The sequence below is a fragment of the Chrysochloris asiatica genome, unplaced genomic scaffold, assembly GCF_000296735.1.
Source record: "Chrysochloris asiatica unplaced genomic scaffold, ChrAsi1.0 scaffold00114, whole genome shotgun sequence".
In the NCBI taxonomy this organism is placed as follows: domain Eukaryota; kingdom Metazoa; phylum Chordata; class Mammalia; order Afrosoricida; family Chrysochloridae; genus Chrysochloris; species Chrysochloris asiatica.
Window position 1 is genome coordinate 1530729 of NW_006408632.1, and position 17206 is coordinate 1547934.

The 17206-nt window shown below is 39.1% G+C and overlaps 1 protein-coding gene across 1 annotated transcript in view; it reads right to left on the bottom strand.

Annotated features, from left to right (window-relative positions):
- The window catches only part of PNPT1 (polyribonucleotide nucleotidyltransferase 1), an 85953-nt gene that overhangs the window by 61258 nt on the left and 7489 nt on the right, over positions 1 to 17206 (bottom strand). The window contains exons 2-3 of the mRNA XM_006868017.1: positions 1517 to 1577; positions 857 to 931 (exon numbers count right to left, since the gene is read on the bottom strand). Of these exons, the coding sequence (XP_006868079.1) occupies positions 857 to 931; positions 1517 to 1577 (136 nt within the window). The remainder of the gene's footprint in view (positions 1 to 856; positions 932 to 1516; positions 1578 to 17206) is intronic.

A 17206-nucleotide genomic window follows, 5' to 3' on the forward strand; every position in this document is an offset into this window, starting at 1 on the left:
CATCCTTGCATCCCTGATATGAATCCCACTTGATCATGATGTATTATCTTTTTGATGTGTTGCTGAATTCTGTTGCTCATTCCTTTATTTTTTAACAAAGAAAAAAATCCCCATAAATCCTAATGAAGTGGCACTGTAGACTAACATGTCAGACTGCAAAGTCGTTTGAATTGCAAGGTCAGTGGTTCAAGCTCATCAGCTGCTCCTTGAAAACCGTATACAGGGTCGCTATGGGTCGGAATCGACTTAATGGCACTTAACAACAACAACAAATCTAAACTTGTTGACTCATTACAAGTTCTTGGGTGCACAAAGGTGGACAGCTGGAACCCACCCAGAGGATTCTCTGAAAACAGGCCCGGCAATCTGATCTTAAAAGTCCTACTCTGCACACAGGGGATCCCCACGAGTCACAAATCCACTCGCTGGCAACTAATAACAACAGGAGACTTACACTGGAGAGAAACCTAAGAGAGCAATCAGCATTCATATTTCTACTGTTTCTATTAACTTCCACATCTGGATATTTTAAAAGTCTACTCACCACTAGTATGAGAACTGGTGTGAAGCAATCAGTTTGTATTATTTTACTGACTCAACTACAGATCCTTTGTTATACAAAGTTTGTATTTTACCCTCATTTCTACTGGACTGGCATGGTGCTGTTGGATAAGCAATGAGCTGTTAACTGAAAGTTCAGTGGTTCAAACCCACTTGTCACACCTCAGAAACCTTACATAGGGTCAGTATGAGTCAGAACCGACTCCGTGGCACACAACAAAAAATAGTGGTCAAAAATATTGAAAACTCTACATTCATGCTAAATCAAGGTTCAGATAAATCAGCAAATACTTACCACTAAGGGCATGAACTGGGAGGGTGAAGGTTTTGTTTTACTGACTGCTGTGACCATCACTGCTGTGTCACCTGACTTGGTTAAGCAAAACAAAAGCAACATTGGTAAGTTCCTTTAAAGTCGAATGGATACATATTAAATAGCAATTGGATGAATGCTCACTCCAAATAAAACTCAAGGAGGGTACTGTTACTCTATGATACATATTTATTCACAAGAGGTCCAATCTTGATCTCTTCTCCATAACACAACCAGTATTAATTTAACGATTGGGTTTTTCAAAAACAAAGTAACCAAAAGGGAAAGGCTTATTGCTGGCTTAGCCACATCCCTAAATTAAACCATTATCTTCTACTTGTTAAGAAATTCAGGCTACAAATAAAGAAAAATTTCCAAGGACCTTATTAAAGACAGTAGCAAAATAATTTTCTCTAGAAAAGCCTGAGAACTCAAATTTGGAAGGACTCTTAAAAAGTTATTTAATATATCAAGCATCTGACTTACTGGTTGTCTGGAATGTTCTGATACTAGAAATGACCTTAGTAACATCTGAAGTAATTTCCAGTACCACAGTTCTAAGAAGTTCTATGACGTTGTAAAGACAGTACCAGTTTCTGTAACAATTTTTAAGATGAAATTTATAAAACTTGGACTTTTTACCTGTACTACAGCAGAGCCATCTGCAAATCTGGCCAGTTTTCCAGAGGATATTTCTAATTTTCTGTTTAAAAAGAAAAGTTCAAATCAAAAGGACTTAGGTCATCAATACAACTTCCAGCTTAGTATAAAATAATCAAAGATTCTAATAGAACTAAAGGTTGCCCACAGCCCTACTACGCCCAGCAAAATAACAAAACAAAACCGCCAAAAGACAGGATTCATAATCATTATCAAAAGTACAAGAGGTAAAAGGGTGAAGGGAAAGGCAAATAAAAATAAGAAATGATAAAACAATATGAGCAGAAGACTTTAAGAGCTGCTTAAGGGGAACATGGTAGCTCTGTGGGATAAGCACTGGACTGCAAACCACAAGATCAGTGGTTTGTGCATACCAGCTGCTCTGTGGAAGAAAGATGAAGTTTTCTGTTCCCGCAAAGATTTACAGCCTCAGAAACCCTATTAACAGGGTCACTATGAGTTAGAACTGACTCAGTGGTGCCTAGCAACAACAATACAGAAGTCAAGATTACAGGATCATTTCTAAATACGAGATAAAGTATTTTGGAGGCACAGAGCTAACTGTCTTCCTAAAAGGAATAACCTGGAGGATATGAGGGTATACAAAGGTTCCTACACAGTGTATATCACACACATTTTGAATTACAACACGTGCAGAAAATCAAGTTAAAATCTGACTATATAAGGTACTTACACATGCTTGATCATCATTCTCTGCTATAAGCATAAAACCTCCTTACTGCCTCTAGGACAGAAAAGACCTGCTCCACAGGGTTTCTAGGAAAATAAATCTTTATGGGAGCAGACAACCTCATCTTTTTCCTGTGGGGCAGCGGGTAGGTTGGAACTGCTGACCTTGGGTTAGCAGCCCAACACTTAACCCACCATTAGAGCTCCTCTATAAGCATATTGTTGTTGTTCAGTGCCATTGAGTCAGTTCTGGTTCATAGCAACGGTGTATAGGGTTTCTGAAAGGAGCTCTACTAACGTGGTAGTTACGAGTCAGACTGCTAACTGCAAGGTCAGCAGTTCGAAACTACCAGCTGCTCCGTGGGAGAAAGATGAGGCTTTTTGCTCCCATAAAGATTTACTGCCTCAGAAATCCTATACAGGGTCACTATCAGTCGGAACTGCCTCCACAGCATATCACCACCACCACCACCATAGGGTTTCCAAGGAGCAGCTGTTGGGTTTGAACTGTAGACCTTGAAGTTAGCAGTCCAGTGCTTATAGTGCAACACCACACCATGACTCCATAAGCATCACTGTTTTTGTTAAATGCCATCGAGTCGGTTCCAACTCACAGCTATCCTGTTATAGAGTTTCCGAGAAGCGGCTGGTGAGCTTGAAGTGCCAACCTTGTGATTAAAAATGACTTAAAAGTCCAGCAAGCACATTCATCCACAGTGCCACACCAGGACTCCAATAAACATCACTGTGTCCATTTATCTAGGTGACGAAAGGAGGGCCCTAAGAAGGCAGAGTTAGGAAGCGCTAGAGTTATGAATTAAAGTCATATCTGTCTTGCTCTAAAACCTATATTCTCCTACAGTTTCAAACTGCCTTCAGGATCAGCAACAGGGCCATCAGAAGACAGAGCGAGATCAACTCATTTTAGAGTTAACCAGACTATAATACAGGTAAGTCTTGATTTATATTTGGAGAGAAGAAATGAAAGGACAAAGGGCTTTCAGAGATTTTTGAGGCTACATACCCCAAAATTACCCTGCAGAAGGCAGGCACCCAATACATGCTTATACACTGGTTGTGTAACCTCAGTGTAGGCACACTTTGTATTTCTTTTCCTTTTAGAGTATGTCCTGAAGAACAGCTGCTAAGAACAGGGATCAAGGACTTTAATGTGAAAACTGAAACCATAAAATTCCTAAGGGGGAGTGGCTTATGGGACTTAGCTTTACCAATGGGCTTTCAGATAGGATAACAAAAGCACTAGCAGAAAAAAATGAAAAAATAAATGGGACCTCATAAAATTCAAGATTATTATAATATTTTGCTATTTTCAAAAGCTATTTCTGAAAAATGAAAAGACAACCAACAGATTGGGAGAAAGATTTTGTGAATCATAATAGTCAATAATGGTTTAATATCCAAAACATATAAAATACTTCAACAACTTAATAACAAAAAAGACCACCTCAGTAATAAAAAAAACAACAACAAAAAAAACCCCCCAAAGGACTTGAACAGAGACTAAAGAGAATATTCAAACGGCCAACAGTACATGAAAAGTTGCTCTGTCATTAAAAAAACCCCCCAAAGGACTTGAACAGAGACTAAAGAGAATATTCAAACGGCCAACAGTACATGAAAAGTTGCTCTGTCATTTGTTATTTGATCTTGTTGTGTGCTATAAAGTTTGCTTGGACTCATAGCAAGCTTATGCAGTTAGCAGCCAAGTGGTTATCTTACAGTGCCACACTAGGGCTCTCATTTGCTACTAGGAAGATGTAAATCAACACCACAATGAAATATCATTTCACCCACAATAAAATGGTAATGTTGTTGTTGTTATTAAGTGCTGTCAAGTCAGTTCCAACTCACTCGGTACAGGGTTTCCGAGGAGCGGTTGGTGGGTTTGATTCTCCACCTTGTATTTCAAATAGACCTCAAAGTCCAGGGCTCATCCTATAAAGCCATACCAGGACTCCAAAATGGCAATAAGGGATTAAAAAAATTGAAGAAACAACAAAAAACCCCAGCGTACAACCAGGTCTAGGAAAATTGTAGGAAAACAGGAACCCCCATCTATTGCTGGTGGGAATGTAAAATGGCATTGCTACTGTGGAAAGGTTTGGTTCTCATTAAAATGTAAACACAGAACTATTTTGTGGGTAAGTGCTGTTGAGTTGGTTCTGACTCATAGCGACCCTGTATAGGGTTTCGAAGGCTTTTTAAATCTTCATGGGAGCTGAAAGCCTGACCTTTCTCCCAAGGAGTAGATGGTGGTCTTAAACGTTGGACCTTGTGGTTCGCAGTGAACTACTACATGACCTAGGTATTCCAGTATTAAATATATACTGAAAAAAAGGGAAGGCAGGAAAGCAAACATAAACCTATAGGCTAGTGTTCACAACAGTACTTTTCAAAATAGTCAAAGGAATCAAAGAAAACACCTATGAGCACCGACAGATGGATAAACAAAATGAGGCAGGGTTGCTGTGAGTTGGAACCAACTCCACGGTACTTAACAACAACATGCAATAGAGTACTGTTGTTGTTGTTAAGTGCCATAGAGTCGATTCCGATCCACAGCGACCCTGTAAAGGGTTTCCATGGAGCAGATGGTGAGCTTGAACCACCAACCTTGCAGTTCAAGCGACTTCGCTGTCTGATGCATTAGCCCACAGAGCCACATCAGGACTTATTACTCAACCATAAAGAGAAATGATGTCCTGATATATAATACAACCTGGATAAACCCTGAAAACATTATGCTAAGAAATAGTTACAAAACAAATACTATGATTTCACGTACACAAAACAAATATATTGCTGTTGTTGTGTGCCGTCAAGTATGTTCTGACTTATAGTGACCCTATATATGGGGTTTCCAGGGAGTGGCTGGTGGGTTTGAACCACTGACCAGCAGTCCAGTGCTTATCCTACAGCGCCACAATATAGAAACCAAAAATTAATAGTGGTTACCAGTGGTGGAAGGGAGGAGGAAATGAACACAAGTAGACATCCACATGGTGAAACAATGAAGATGGACCCCCTTCCTCACACCACAAATGAAAACAACTCAAAAATGAGTTAGAATTAAAGTCTAAAAGACTCCTAGAAGAAATATAGAGGGAAATCTATGTGACACTGAGTTAGATAAAATGTTCTTAGATATGACATCAAAAATGTACATGACAGGAAAAAACAGATAAATTGACTTCATCAAAATTAAAAACTTTGTCTTTATATAAAAAAAGAAAAAGAAAAAAAATTAGGTGGGCATAAGATTTGATTCCTGGTATGGCGCTGTAGGTTAATGCACTGGATTGCAAAGTTGGTTTGAACTGCAAAGTTGGCGGTTCATGCTCACCAAACGCTCCTTGGAAACCCAACAAGATTTGAAAAGACATTTCTGATTTCTTCAAGAAATGACAATGAGATATACAAATGGTCAATAAGCATGTTATGTACTGAATTGTGGTTCCCATGGTCTCCCAAAAAACATGTGTTGTAAATTCTAATCTCTATACCAGTGCGTACATTTTTTTAATGTTAGTAAGTCTGTATCATTGTAGGGTATGTCTGCAGTCATCACTTTTGAGATATAAAAAGAGCAAGTCAGGTACAGAGACAGGGAAGCACAGATGATGGAACACTGAGGTCACACCACATGAAGATCTCCAAGAACCCAAGAAACAGCTACAGCAGTACAGCAACAAGGATTCAAGCCAGATTCAGATGAGGACAAGGAATGAAGGATATCATCACTGACATCAGATGGATCTTGGCTGAAAGCAGAGAACACCAGAAAGATGTTTATCTGTGCTTTTTTATGCAAATGCTTACAATTGTGTGGATCATGACAAGGTATTGACAACACAGCGAAGGGATATTCCAGAACACTTAACTGTGCTCATGAGGAACCTGTACAGAAACGAAGAGATAGTTGTTTTAACAGAACAAGGGGACACTAAATGGTTTAACATCAGGAAAAGTGTGTCCAGTGTTGAATTATTTCATCATACTTATTCAATCTGTATGGTAACACATAGTCGAGAAGCTGGTTTGTATGAAGAATGTGGCATCAGGATTTGAGGAAGGCTCATCAACAACCTGTTGATGATACAACCTTGCTTGCAGAAAGCAGAGAGGATTTAAAATACTGATGAAGATCAAAGACCAGCCTTTGGTATGGGTTGCATCTCACTATAAAGAAAACAAAAATCCTCACCACTGGACCAATGAATAACATCAAAATAAATGGAAAAAGAAATGAAGTTGTCAAAGACTTCATTTTATCATCATTCACTCACCATCGACACTCATGGCAGCAGCAGTCAAGAAATCAAACGACTTACTGCATTAAGTAAATCTGGTGTACAAGACCTCTTTCAAGAACAAAGATGTCAGTTTGAGGACTAAGGTGCACCTGACCCAAGGCTATTTTCAATAGCCTCATATGCATGTGAAAGTTGGGCAATGAATATGCATTTGAGTTACAGTGTTGGAAGAGAATATTAAAAGTACCCTGGACTGCCAGAAGAACAAACAAATCTGTGTTGAAAGAAGTACAGTCAGAATGCTCTTTAGAAGCCAGGATGGTGAGATGGATATGTTATCAGGAGGGACCAGTCACTGGAGAAGGAGATCTTGCTCGGTAAAATGCAAGGTCAGTGAAAAAGATGAAGAACCACCTCCCCACCACCAAAGGAGATGGACAGGCACAGTAGCAGTGACAATGGGCTCAAATGTAACAACAATTGTGACAATGGCACAGGATGGGTCAGGGTTTTGTTTTATTGTGAATAGGCACGCTATAGCAGGAACCAACTAGAGGGTACCTAACAACAATCATGTGCTAATGAGGATGTGAATAAAGTGGAACTCACACACTGCTAGTGGGAATGTAAAATACTGCAGTCACTTTGGAAAAGTTTGGCAGTTCCCGAAGTAGTTAAACACAGAGTGACCATATAACCAAATAATTCAACTCCTAAGTATACACAGATATCCAACAGAAGTGAAAATATGTTTATGTAAAAAGTGTGTACATAATATCTAAAGCAATTATTCACAACAGCAAAAAGGTAGAAACATCCTAAACACCCACAAACTGAGGAATGGCTAAATACTACATGATCTAGCTGATAACACCAACACTCGTCTTTACTGTTCTGCGGTGGCTTATGTGCTGTGATGCTGGAAGCTATGCCACTAGTTTTTTAAACACCAGTAGGGTCACCCACGGTGGAAGGGCTCCAGCAGAGCCTTCACATTAAGACAGAATAAAAGACAGAATAAGAAGGTGGAGGGAGTCCTGGTGTGGAGCTGTGGGTTAATGCGTCAGAGATTGCAAACTCATTTGAACTGCAAGGTGGGTGGTTCAAGCTCACCAGCTGCTCCTTGGAAACCCTATACAGGGTCGCAATGGGTCGGAATGGACTCGACGGCACATAACAAGGTGGAGAGGTGGATCACTGCACAATGATTAGCCACTGAAATCTTAGAACTAGTAGTGCAATGCTGTCTGAGATAGTGCCAGGAGATGAGCCCCTCAAGTTGGAAGGCATGTAAAACATGGCTGGGAAGAGCTATCTCCTCAAACCAGAGTTAACGTAAAGTAAAGTGAATGGAGTAAATCTTTCTGGACTTTCATTTGCTGATGGGGCACAACTTAAAAACAGAATAACCGAAATATCCATTAATAATCGGAACACAGGATGTATGAAGTATGAGACTAGGAAAATTGCGGAGTTGTCAAAAATGAAATGGAACACACAAAGACCAATATCCTAGGCAGTAATAAACTGAAATGGACTGGCATTGGCCATTTTGAATCAGACAATCATATTATTTATTTATTATGCTTGAAATGACAAATTGAAGAGGAATGGTGTCCCATTTATTAAATATAGCATTTCAAAATCTATTGTGAGGTGTGCACATCGGGCAATGTGGTGACCCAGCCTGGCAGATGGTGGTGAGCACCACTCTCTGGAGGCACTCAGGGAAAACTGCAGGCATGTACCAGCAGAGCCATATTTGCAGCATACAGGGTTGCAGCAGATCATAGGGATCTTATCCATGATATCGCTTCTACTTCCATGGGTGGCATATGGAGACCTGCTCTATTAATCAGAGCGTCAACAACAACAACAACAATATGGATAAACCTTGAAAACATTAAGGTTAAGTGAAAGATGGATCTCTTCCAATCAGTTGGCCAGACACACAGTAGATCTGTGGGGCGTATGACATGGGTGCATCCTGAATCTGGACAGGGTTTGGATACCTGTTCTTTTGACCTAACAGCTGCTGTATGGGAAGAAATTTTAGGATAATCAAGTGATCAACTGTGACGACAGAGTCACTGGCTCTTCTACTCACTGTCCCATGATAGCTGTAGGAAGTGATGACAATAGTTCAAATGCAATGGCCAAAATATGCAAAAGTCGAAAGTCTTATAACAGTCATCCAGTGATAACTGTGTTTGCTCCAAATTTGGAAAGGTTGTTCCATACTCTAGCTTTACCCATCAAAGATGTAAGGATTCTTACATTAAAACCTGTGAGGAAAGAACTTCCTTCCTCTGGTGGACCAACAAAATTTGAAATCCATAGAGTTGCTCAGTTTAAGAATCCTAATTCTCAAGTCTGATGAGTGAGTTGGAATATAATAGTGGCAGTACAAGCATCTTCAGGAAATGATACTGTGCAAGACTGTGGAACGCAAATTATATGGATACTTAAAGTGAACTACGATTTTTATAAGGTAATGGGAGACCAGTTAATGGGATTCTCAGCAGGGAAACAAACTTAAATCCTTCCCTAGGATCAAATATTCCTAATCTATAGAATTCATTAAATGGATCTTCCATTGGCAGAGAACACAGATGAGTGAGTACAAGCTAACTAGAGCAATGTTGCTGTTTTGCAGCTTGTTAAGCCTCCTTGGAATCCTGGTGTGGCGCTGTAGGCTAACGCGCTGGACTGCAAAGTTGTTTGAGCCACAAGGTCAGTGGTTCAAGCTCATCAGCTACTCCTTAGAAACCTTATACAAGGTCGTTATGGGTAGGAACCGACTCAAAGGCACTCAACAATAATAAGAAGCCTCCTTATATTAAATGCAACCAGATAGCCTTTAATAAACACAACTTAGATAATTTTTCTGTACAAACCAGTTTAAGATTACTGTCATTATTTGAAACTAAGACATCAAAAGTTATTTATTTTTTACACATAAACTAGTGTAAGTTTTAACATTAGAATTGTTAACATTCTCCTAAGTAGTTGGGAAGAGTGAAAATATCACTTTATCCCATTTTGAGACTCTAAGTTGCTTTTGCAGTAAGCTAAAACAATTTTTATAATTTTAATTTAAAAACTGAATAAATAATCTTCATAAAGATTATTTGTTATTGTTAGGTGCCATCTAGTTGGTTGACTCATAGCAAGCTTGTATAGGGTTTCCAAGGAACGGCTTAGTGGGTTTGAACCACTGACCTTGTAGTTAGCTTATTCTACAGTGTTATAACAGTACTCCATAAAGATTGTATGGAGTTGTAATTTGTTTACTCGTAGAACTGGCTTGAGCATATCATTAAGTACAACTGCCATTTCTTTGTAATACTTATATAATATTAGTAAAAGAGTTAGAGAAGCAGCAGTTCTAAAATGAAAGTCATTTGTATAGCCTGTAGCCGTGTTAAACCTTTGATATTGCTTTATTTGTAATTTGGTAGTAAAACACAAACACCTTTGCAAGTTTTTAATTAGTATTCATTAAGGAGTTAAATGTCTCTAATATGTTTGTATATGTTTTATGGTGTAGTTACATGGCTTAAGATGTAAATTTAGAAGGGTACTATAATTTGAGACACTGTTAAAACTTTGCTGACATATGGATGCCAACGGACAATTCTAAATCCAGGGTTTTCTTAATTTAGTTGACTGTTTCAGTCAGTTTATAGCCTATATAGCTTTGACCTTGATATTAACACTGTACATTTTAATCCTAAAATGTATGAGATAATGTTTTTTTTTTTAATGTTTTCTTCGTTTATTAGGATATTGTTTATTGATAGAGTTGTGAGGGATTTTGTTTTTACATTGAAGTATATTCCATAAGTCTTTTGTTTTCATCAGCAAGTACCTTAAGGCCTCTTTGCTTTCATCAAGTGAGGTTGTGTCATCTGCATATCGCAGATTGTTATGAACTTTGTTCTGATCCTGATGCCACATTCTTGTTCATATGGTCCACTTTCTTGGATTATTTGCTCAGCATACAGATTGAGTAAGTATTGTGAAAGGATATGACCTTGATGTATACCTTTCCTGATTTTTTTTCTTTTTTAATGTTTTATGGTGAATTATGTGATAGTTTACATGGGAGAACATTAGTTTTATGTTCATCCTATCATATATCGTTTCATTGCCATGGGTACAATCCCCTCCATGCATCATCAACCAATCAAATGGTATATATACCCTACGTGCTTGCCCACCGGTTGTCAGCACTCAGTCGCTCTCCCTCTCTGGGTCTAAAGTCCCCAGCTGCTCCATCGCTCCACGTCATCATCTCTGCCTCCATCTGTGGCATCACTGCTTCTCTGGGTAGGGTCCAGCTCTCCACTCTTCTCTATTGATGGTCCCAGGGACCTCTGCTCCTAGACTGCAAAGTTAATCACTTCCCTTCTTGCTACAAAATGTCTGCCTTTAAATTTCCAACCCTCACAATCAGTCCTGGATGATGAAAGTTTTGAAGCCCTCTTACATGGCATCATCTTTGCCCATTTTACTTATCGAAATTTTGTAGTGATTCTGAGGTTTTACAGAAAAACAATGTTCATTGATTGCATTTTTTTTTTCCAAAAGTATGTTCTAGCTTTTTATGATGATGGCACCAAAAGCAAAGAAGTCCCTGCCCCCGTGAAACTGAAGCCAAACAAAAGGAACTAGAGGACAAGAAGGCCTTGTTGTATCCACATGGACACAAAAAAGAAGATCCAAATGTCACCCACCTTCCAGTGGCTCTGAAGGCAGCCCAAATATCCTTGGAAGAGTGCTCCTCAGAGAAACAAGCTTGACTACTATGCCATCATCAAGTTCCCTCAGACTACTGAGTCAGCCATAAAGAACACAGAAGATAACACTCTTGGGTTCCCTGTGGATGTCAAGGCCAAGAAGTACCAGATTAAACAGGTTGAGAAGAAGCTCTATGGCACAAATGTATCCACGGTCAACACCTTGATCAGGCCTGATGGACAAAAGAGGCATTTGTTCAACTGGCTCCTGACTATGATGCTTTGGATGTTGCCAACAAAATTGGGATCATCTAAATTGAACACAGCTGGTGAATTCTAACTATAAATTTTTTCAATACAAAAAAAAAAAAAAATGTGTTCTAATAGCTAGCCATATTATGTGAACATGTATTTTAACTGGTTCTCAGTATTATGAATACACTGGAAAATACGTGCCTGGCGCTGCTACAAATGTGCCTGATGCACTGCTTAAAGGGGAAAATGTACAGGGTAGCATCCAATGTTTGTGACAGAAGGTCTTTTAATAAAATGAATGTCTTTAAAATTAAAAAAAAACACTTTAACAGATTGTATTTCCTTCAAGTTTCTATTCTTACTTAAGCCATCTTGATTTGAATAAGGGTCTTGATTTTTGCTATTATGTTGTTAGTTCTGGCATGAACATACTCAAGTTTTTTGTTTTTGTTTTTAGCATGTGTTTTCTTCTCTTTGTATTTACTACTTTTCTCTCTTCCTCCCCCCCCCACCTGCCTTTTTTATTTTTCCTGTTGCTTTTGTTTTGTTTTGGTGTTTTGTTCTTGTCTTCTTTCAGGTATTTCTTTCCTCATCTGGGTTCCTCCAAGGCTGGATGAAGACGGTGCAGTTAGGCCCAGCTCCTTCCTCCTTCTCTGGTAGAGCTCTCCAGTTATGGTGACACTGTCAGTGTCCAGTTTCCTCACCCTTATAGCCACAGATAATGTCTCCCAGTCTCTTAATTCCTTACCTTAGAGTGAAGGTGTTTAAACCGCTGATTTAATATTTAAAGACCTACTCAAATACTTGGAATTGCTTCCGTTCCTGGCTGCTTTCTATTTTTCTTCATTTTCTTTCAGAAGATTTTTCTAATATAGGACCCATTTTACATGTTACAACCAGAACACAGTGTTGTTGAAACCTGTAAGTGTTGGTGCTTCTGCATCAAAAGAGTATTTGCTTCATTGAGCTTTAATGAAATAAAACATGTATAAGCAACATTAACTGAGTTACATACAGCTTACTTCAAAGTGTCTATTTTTTAAACTCTATTTCGAACTACTAATGGTATTAAACTTCTTAAGCTTTTGTCATACTGGTCAATGTCAAAGTACATCATTATAAAGTTCACTCTGCCTTTGAGACATATTAAGAAATGTTTTAAATTTTATAAGCTAATGTTGCAACTGACTAGTATATAAAACAACATTTCTGTGTATAAAGCAGCCAAACATAATATGGACTGTTTGGTCTTTTTAACTGTTTCTTAAGGAAATTACCTTTTACTACTTGGAAATATTGGAGTCCTGGTGTGGCACTGTGCCTTAAATGCACTAAACTGCAAAATCGTTTGAACTGCAAGGTAGGCAGTTCAAGCTCACCATCTATCTGCTCCTCGAAAACCCTATAAAGAGTTGCTATGGGTTGGAACCAACTCAACAGCACTAACAAGAACTTGGAAATATTAAAGAGCTCTGGTAGTGTAGTGGTTATGAGTTGCGCTGCCATGTAGTGTTAAGTGTCATTTATGTTGACAAAAGGTCAGCAGTTAGAAACGACCAGCCAATCTGCGGGAGAAAGATGAGGCTTTCTGCTCCTGAGATTTACAGCCTCAAAACCCTATGCAGGGTCGCAATGAGTCGGAACCAAGTCTACAGCACACCACCACCAACACTTAGAAATATTAAGTTTTTGCCACTATGCTAGTAGATTATTTATGTATCTTAAAAGTTAAAAAAAATTATCTTGATATACAATGCTATCAGTGATAGGGTAAGATGCATATACCTACAAGTACTCCTAGTGTAGTGCTGTAGGATCAGCACTGGACTGCAAGCCACAAGGTCAGCGGTTCAAACAGATTAGTTGCTTTTCTGAAACCCTATACAGGAACCGACTACATGGCACTTAACAACAGCCAGCTTCTTCAATCTGAAAATGATCAAGCGTGCAATCAAGATGCATTGAATCCAGCTGATACGAAGTAAGGGGAGATACCCAAGAATATCCCAATTTGCAGACAGTACCCATTTGACATAGCTTCAATGGCTTGATGATCAGAACCCAACTAGAAGAAGCTAAAGAAATGTAATAAAGGAAGCAAATGAAAGTTGCTACAATATAACTTGACCTATACTTATGGGTGTGGTAGCTCAAAATACCAACCGAGAGGGAAGGAGTCTTCACATCAAGGACCAAACCTATCCCCTCGGTATACAGGGTGGACAGGGGCGGGCAACTTAGACACTGGCTACCTAAAATAGGGGGGTTAAAAAGGCACAAAGTGGCTGGCTCACAAGTTTTCAAGACTGAGTTTACTTTCAGAGAGTGCGGGAGAAGATAGAATTCCCACTGAATAGTTTTCTTCTTGGCTAGATGGGTCTGGTGAAAGGTGATGGGGATGGGGGTTCATTGATTCAATACTGAGTAGTTGTTATCACAATCACCTAATTGTGATTGTCACAACTGTAAAGGTAGAGGTTGTGTGACAAAAAGGGTGGAGTAGTTAATCTTGCATTCCAGGAACAGAGGAACCTAGAACCATCAAGAGAGAAGAGCATTAGCTGAACCTGGTACTCTAACCAGAGGCAAAGCGACACCAGAGATGGAGGCAGAGATGATGGCACAGAGAGATTGAGCAGCTGAGGACTCTAGACTCATGAAAAGAGAAAGGCGTGTGCTGGTGGCCCGGACACTGGCTTCCAGAATATGCCCTGTGGTTGTTAAAACGATTATATATCTTTGTGTGTGTGTTTTTTTATACATGCATTAAGAGGGTAGTCACACGTTGACTTGGGTGATGGGGCAGGTAATACAAAACCAGAGGGAGGTTGGCAGAAGAAAAGATAGAGGTGGCGGGAGACACAGGGAGGAATGCAGTGGTTGGAGTGAACAGAAGCAAATGCTGTTAACGTTTGGTGCATGGAGGGGATTGCAACCATATAATGACGCAAAGTATATGACTTATTGAATGTGAAACTGGTGATCTGCTCTGTATAAACCTTCACTCAAGTCAGAATAAAGAGTAAAAAAAAAAAAAAACAAAGGATGCATTGATTAAGTACTGTTGAATGGAATGAGAAAGTTGGAAACAAAGACGAAGTATCTATAGTTGGAAAATACGGCCTTGATGACAGAAATGATGCTGGAGATTGCATGATAGAATTTCACTTACAAAAGGAATGTAAATTCCTTTTGTCAACAACATAAATGACACTTATACTCATGGATCTCAACAGATGTGTATTCCTGGGGAGTCACAGGAATCAAATAGACTACACCTGTGGGAAGAGACAATGGAGAAACTCAACATCACCAGCCAAAACAAGGCTAGGAGCAGACTGTGGAACAGATCAATTGCTCGTATGTAAGTTCAGGCTAAACTGAAACAAATAAACAAGCAAACAAACAAAATACAGTCCAGAAAATCAAAATATTACCTTGAGTATGTTCTTAAGTAATGTGGAATCGGTTCCAACTCATAGTGACTCTGTATAGCATTTCTGAGGAGCAGCTGGTGGATTTGAACTGCTGATCTTCTAGTTCGCAGTCCAGTGCTGACCCTACAGTGCCACACCAGGAGCCCATTTTTGAGTATATCCTACCTAAATTTAGAGAACATCTCAAAAGCAGATTTTACACAAGAGACACTAATGACTTTAGACCAGAGGAGTTGCAGGATGACATCAGGAACATCAAACATGAAGAAAGCAAAAGGTCATTAAAAACACAGGAAAGAAATGACCAAAGTGGGTGACAGAAGACACTCTGAATCTTGTTCTTGAATGTTATTGTTGTTATGTGCCGTGGAGTGGGTTCCGACTCATAGCGACCCTGTACAGGGTGTCCAAGGCTGTAAATCTTTACGGGAGCAGAAAGCCTCATCTTTCTCCCATGGAACAGCTGGTAGTTTTGAACTGCTGTCCCTGAGGTTCGCAGCCTGGTTAGTAACCAAAAATGACTGTAAGGTATTAGGAAGTAAGAGTTAAACAAAAATGTTCAAAGGGAGGCTTGAAAAGACAAAGTCACATAGTACAATGAAATGTGCAAAGACCTGGAGTTAGTAAAACAGAAGAGAAGGACATGCTCAGCAATTTTCAAGCTTATAAAACTGAAGAAAACTCAAAGCTTTGAGTTGCAGTATTGAAAGATTCTATGAGCAAAACACTGAATGACTAAAGAAGCATTAAAAGAAGATGGAGGTATACACAGTCACTGTGCCAAAAAGAATTGGTCAATATTTAATTTCAAGAGGTACTATCATATGATCAAGAGTTGATGGTACTGAAGGAAGAAATCCAAGATGCAATGAAGGCATTGGCCCAAAAAAATAAGGCACCAGGAACTGATGGAAAACAAATTGAAATGTGCATGCAGCACTGGAGGCATGTGCTCATCTATGCCAAGAAATGTGGAAGACAGTTAACACGACCAACTGGTTAGAAGAGACCCGTATTTGTTCCCAATCCAAAGAAAGGTGCAAGCAAATAAATATCACATGCAAGTAAAATTTTGCTGAAGATAATTTAAAAATTGCAGCAGACTACTGACAAGGGGTTGCCAGAAACTCAATCCAGAAAGATGTTTACTTTGCTTTATTGACTATGCAAGGGTGTTCGACTGTGTTGATCATACCAAACTAAGGATAATATTGTGAAGAATGGGTGTCCCAGAACATTTAATTGTATTCATAAGGAGCCTGAATGTAGACCAAGAGGCAGTTGTTCAAATGGAACAAGAGGATTCTGAATAGTTTAATCAGGAAAGGTGTGTGTCAGGGTTGTATCCTTTCATCATACTTATTAAATCTATAGGTTTAGCAAATAATTTGAGAAGCAGGATTATATAAAGAAAATAGCATAAAGATTGGAGGAAGATTAACTAACAACACTTGTGATATGCAAATGACACAACCTTGCTTGTTGTACATGAAGAGGAGTTGAAATACTTACTGATGAAGATCTAAGACTATACAACTTGACCAATAAATAACATTATGAAAAATGGAGAAAAAATTGAAGTGATCAAAGACTTCAGTTTGCTTGGTTGGATTCCTAATCAACACTCATGGAAGCAGTACTCAAGAAATCAAACTATGTACTGTATTAGACAAATCTGCTGAAAAAGACCTCTGTACAGTGTTAAAAGAGCAAAAATGTCAATTTGAACACTAAGGTACCACTGACCCAATCCATAGTATTTTCAAATGTTTCATATACATGTGAAAGCTGGGCAATGAATAAAGGCAGTAAAAGAAATGATGTATTTGAATTATAGTGGTGGTAAAAAATACTTCAAGTACCATGGAATTCCAGAAAAACAAACAAATATGTGTTGGAATAAGTACAGACAGAATGCTCTTTACAAGTGAGTACAGCATGATTTAGGAGTCCTGGTATGGCTCTGTAGATTAAGTGCAAAGTCCGAGGTTCAAACTCTCCAGCCACTCCTCAGAAGCCTAATACAGGGTCACACGGTATTGATGGCACATTACAACACAACAACTTGGGAGTCCTGATACAGCACTGTAACATAATGCTCTGGATTGCACGGTCAGTTTTAGCTGCAAGGCTGGTGGTTTAAACCCACCAGCCATTTCTCAAAATCCCTATATGAGATCACTATGGGTCGGAACAAGGAGATCTGGTAGAGTAGTGGTTACGAATTGGGCTGTGAACCGCAAGGTCAGCAGTTCGAAACTACCAGCTGTTCCG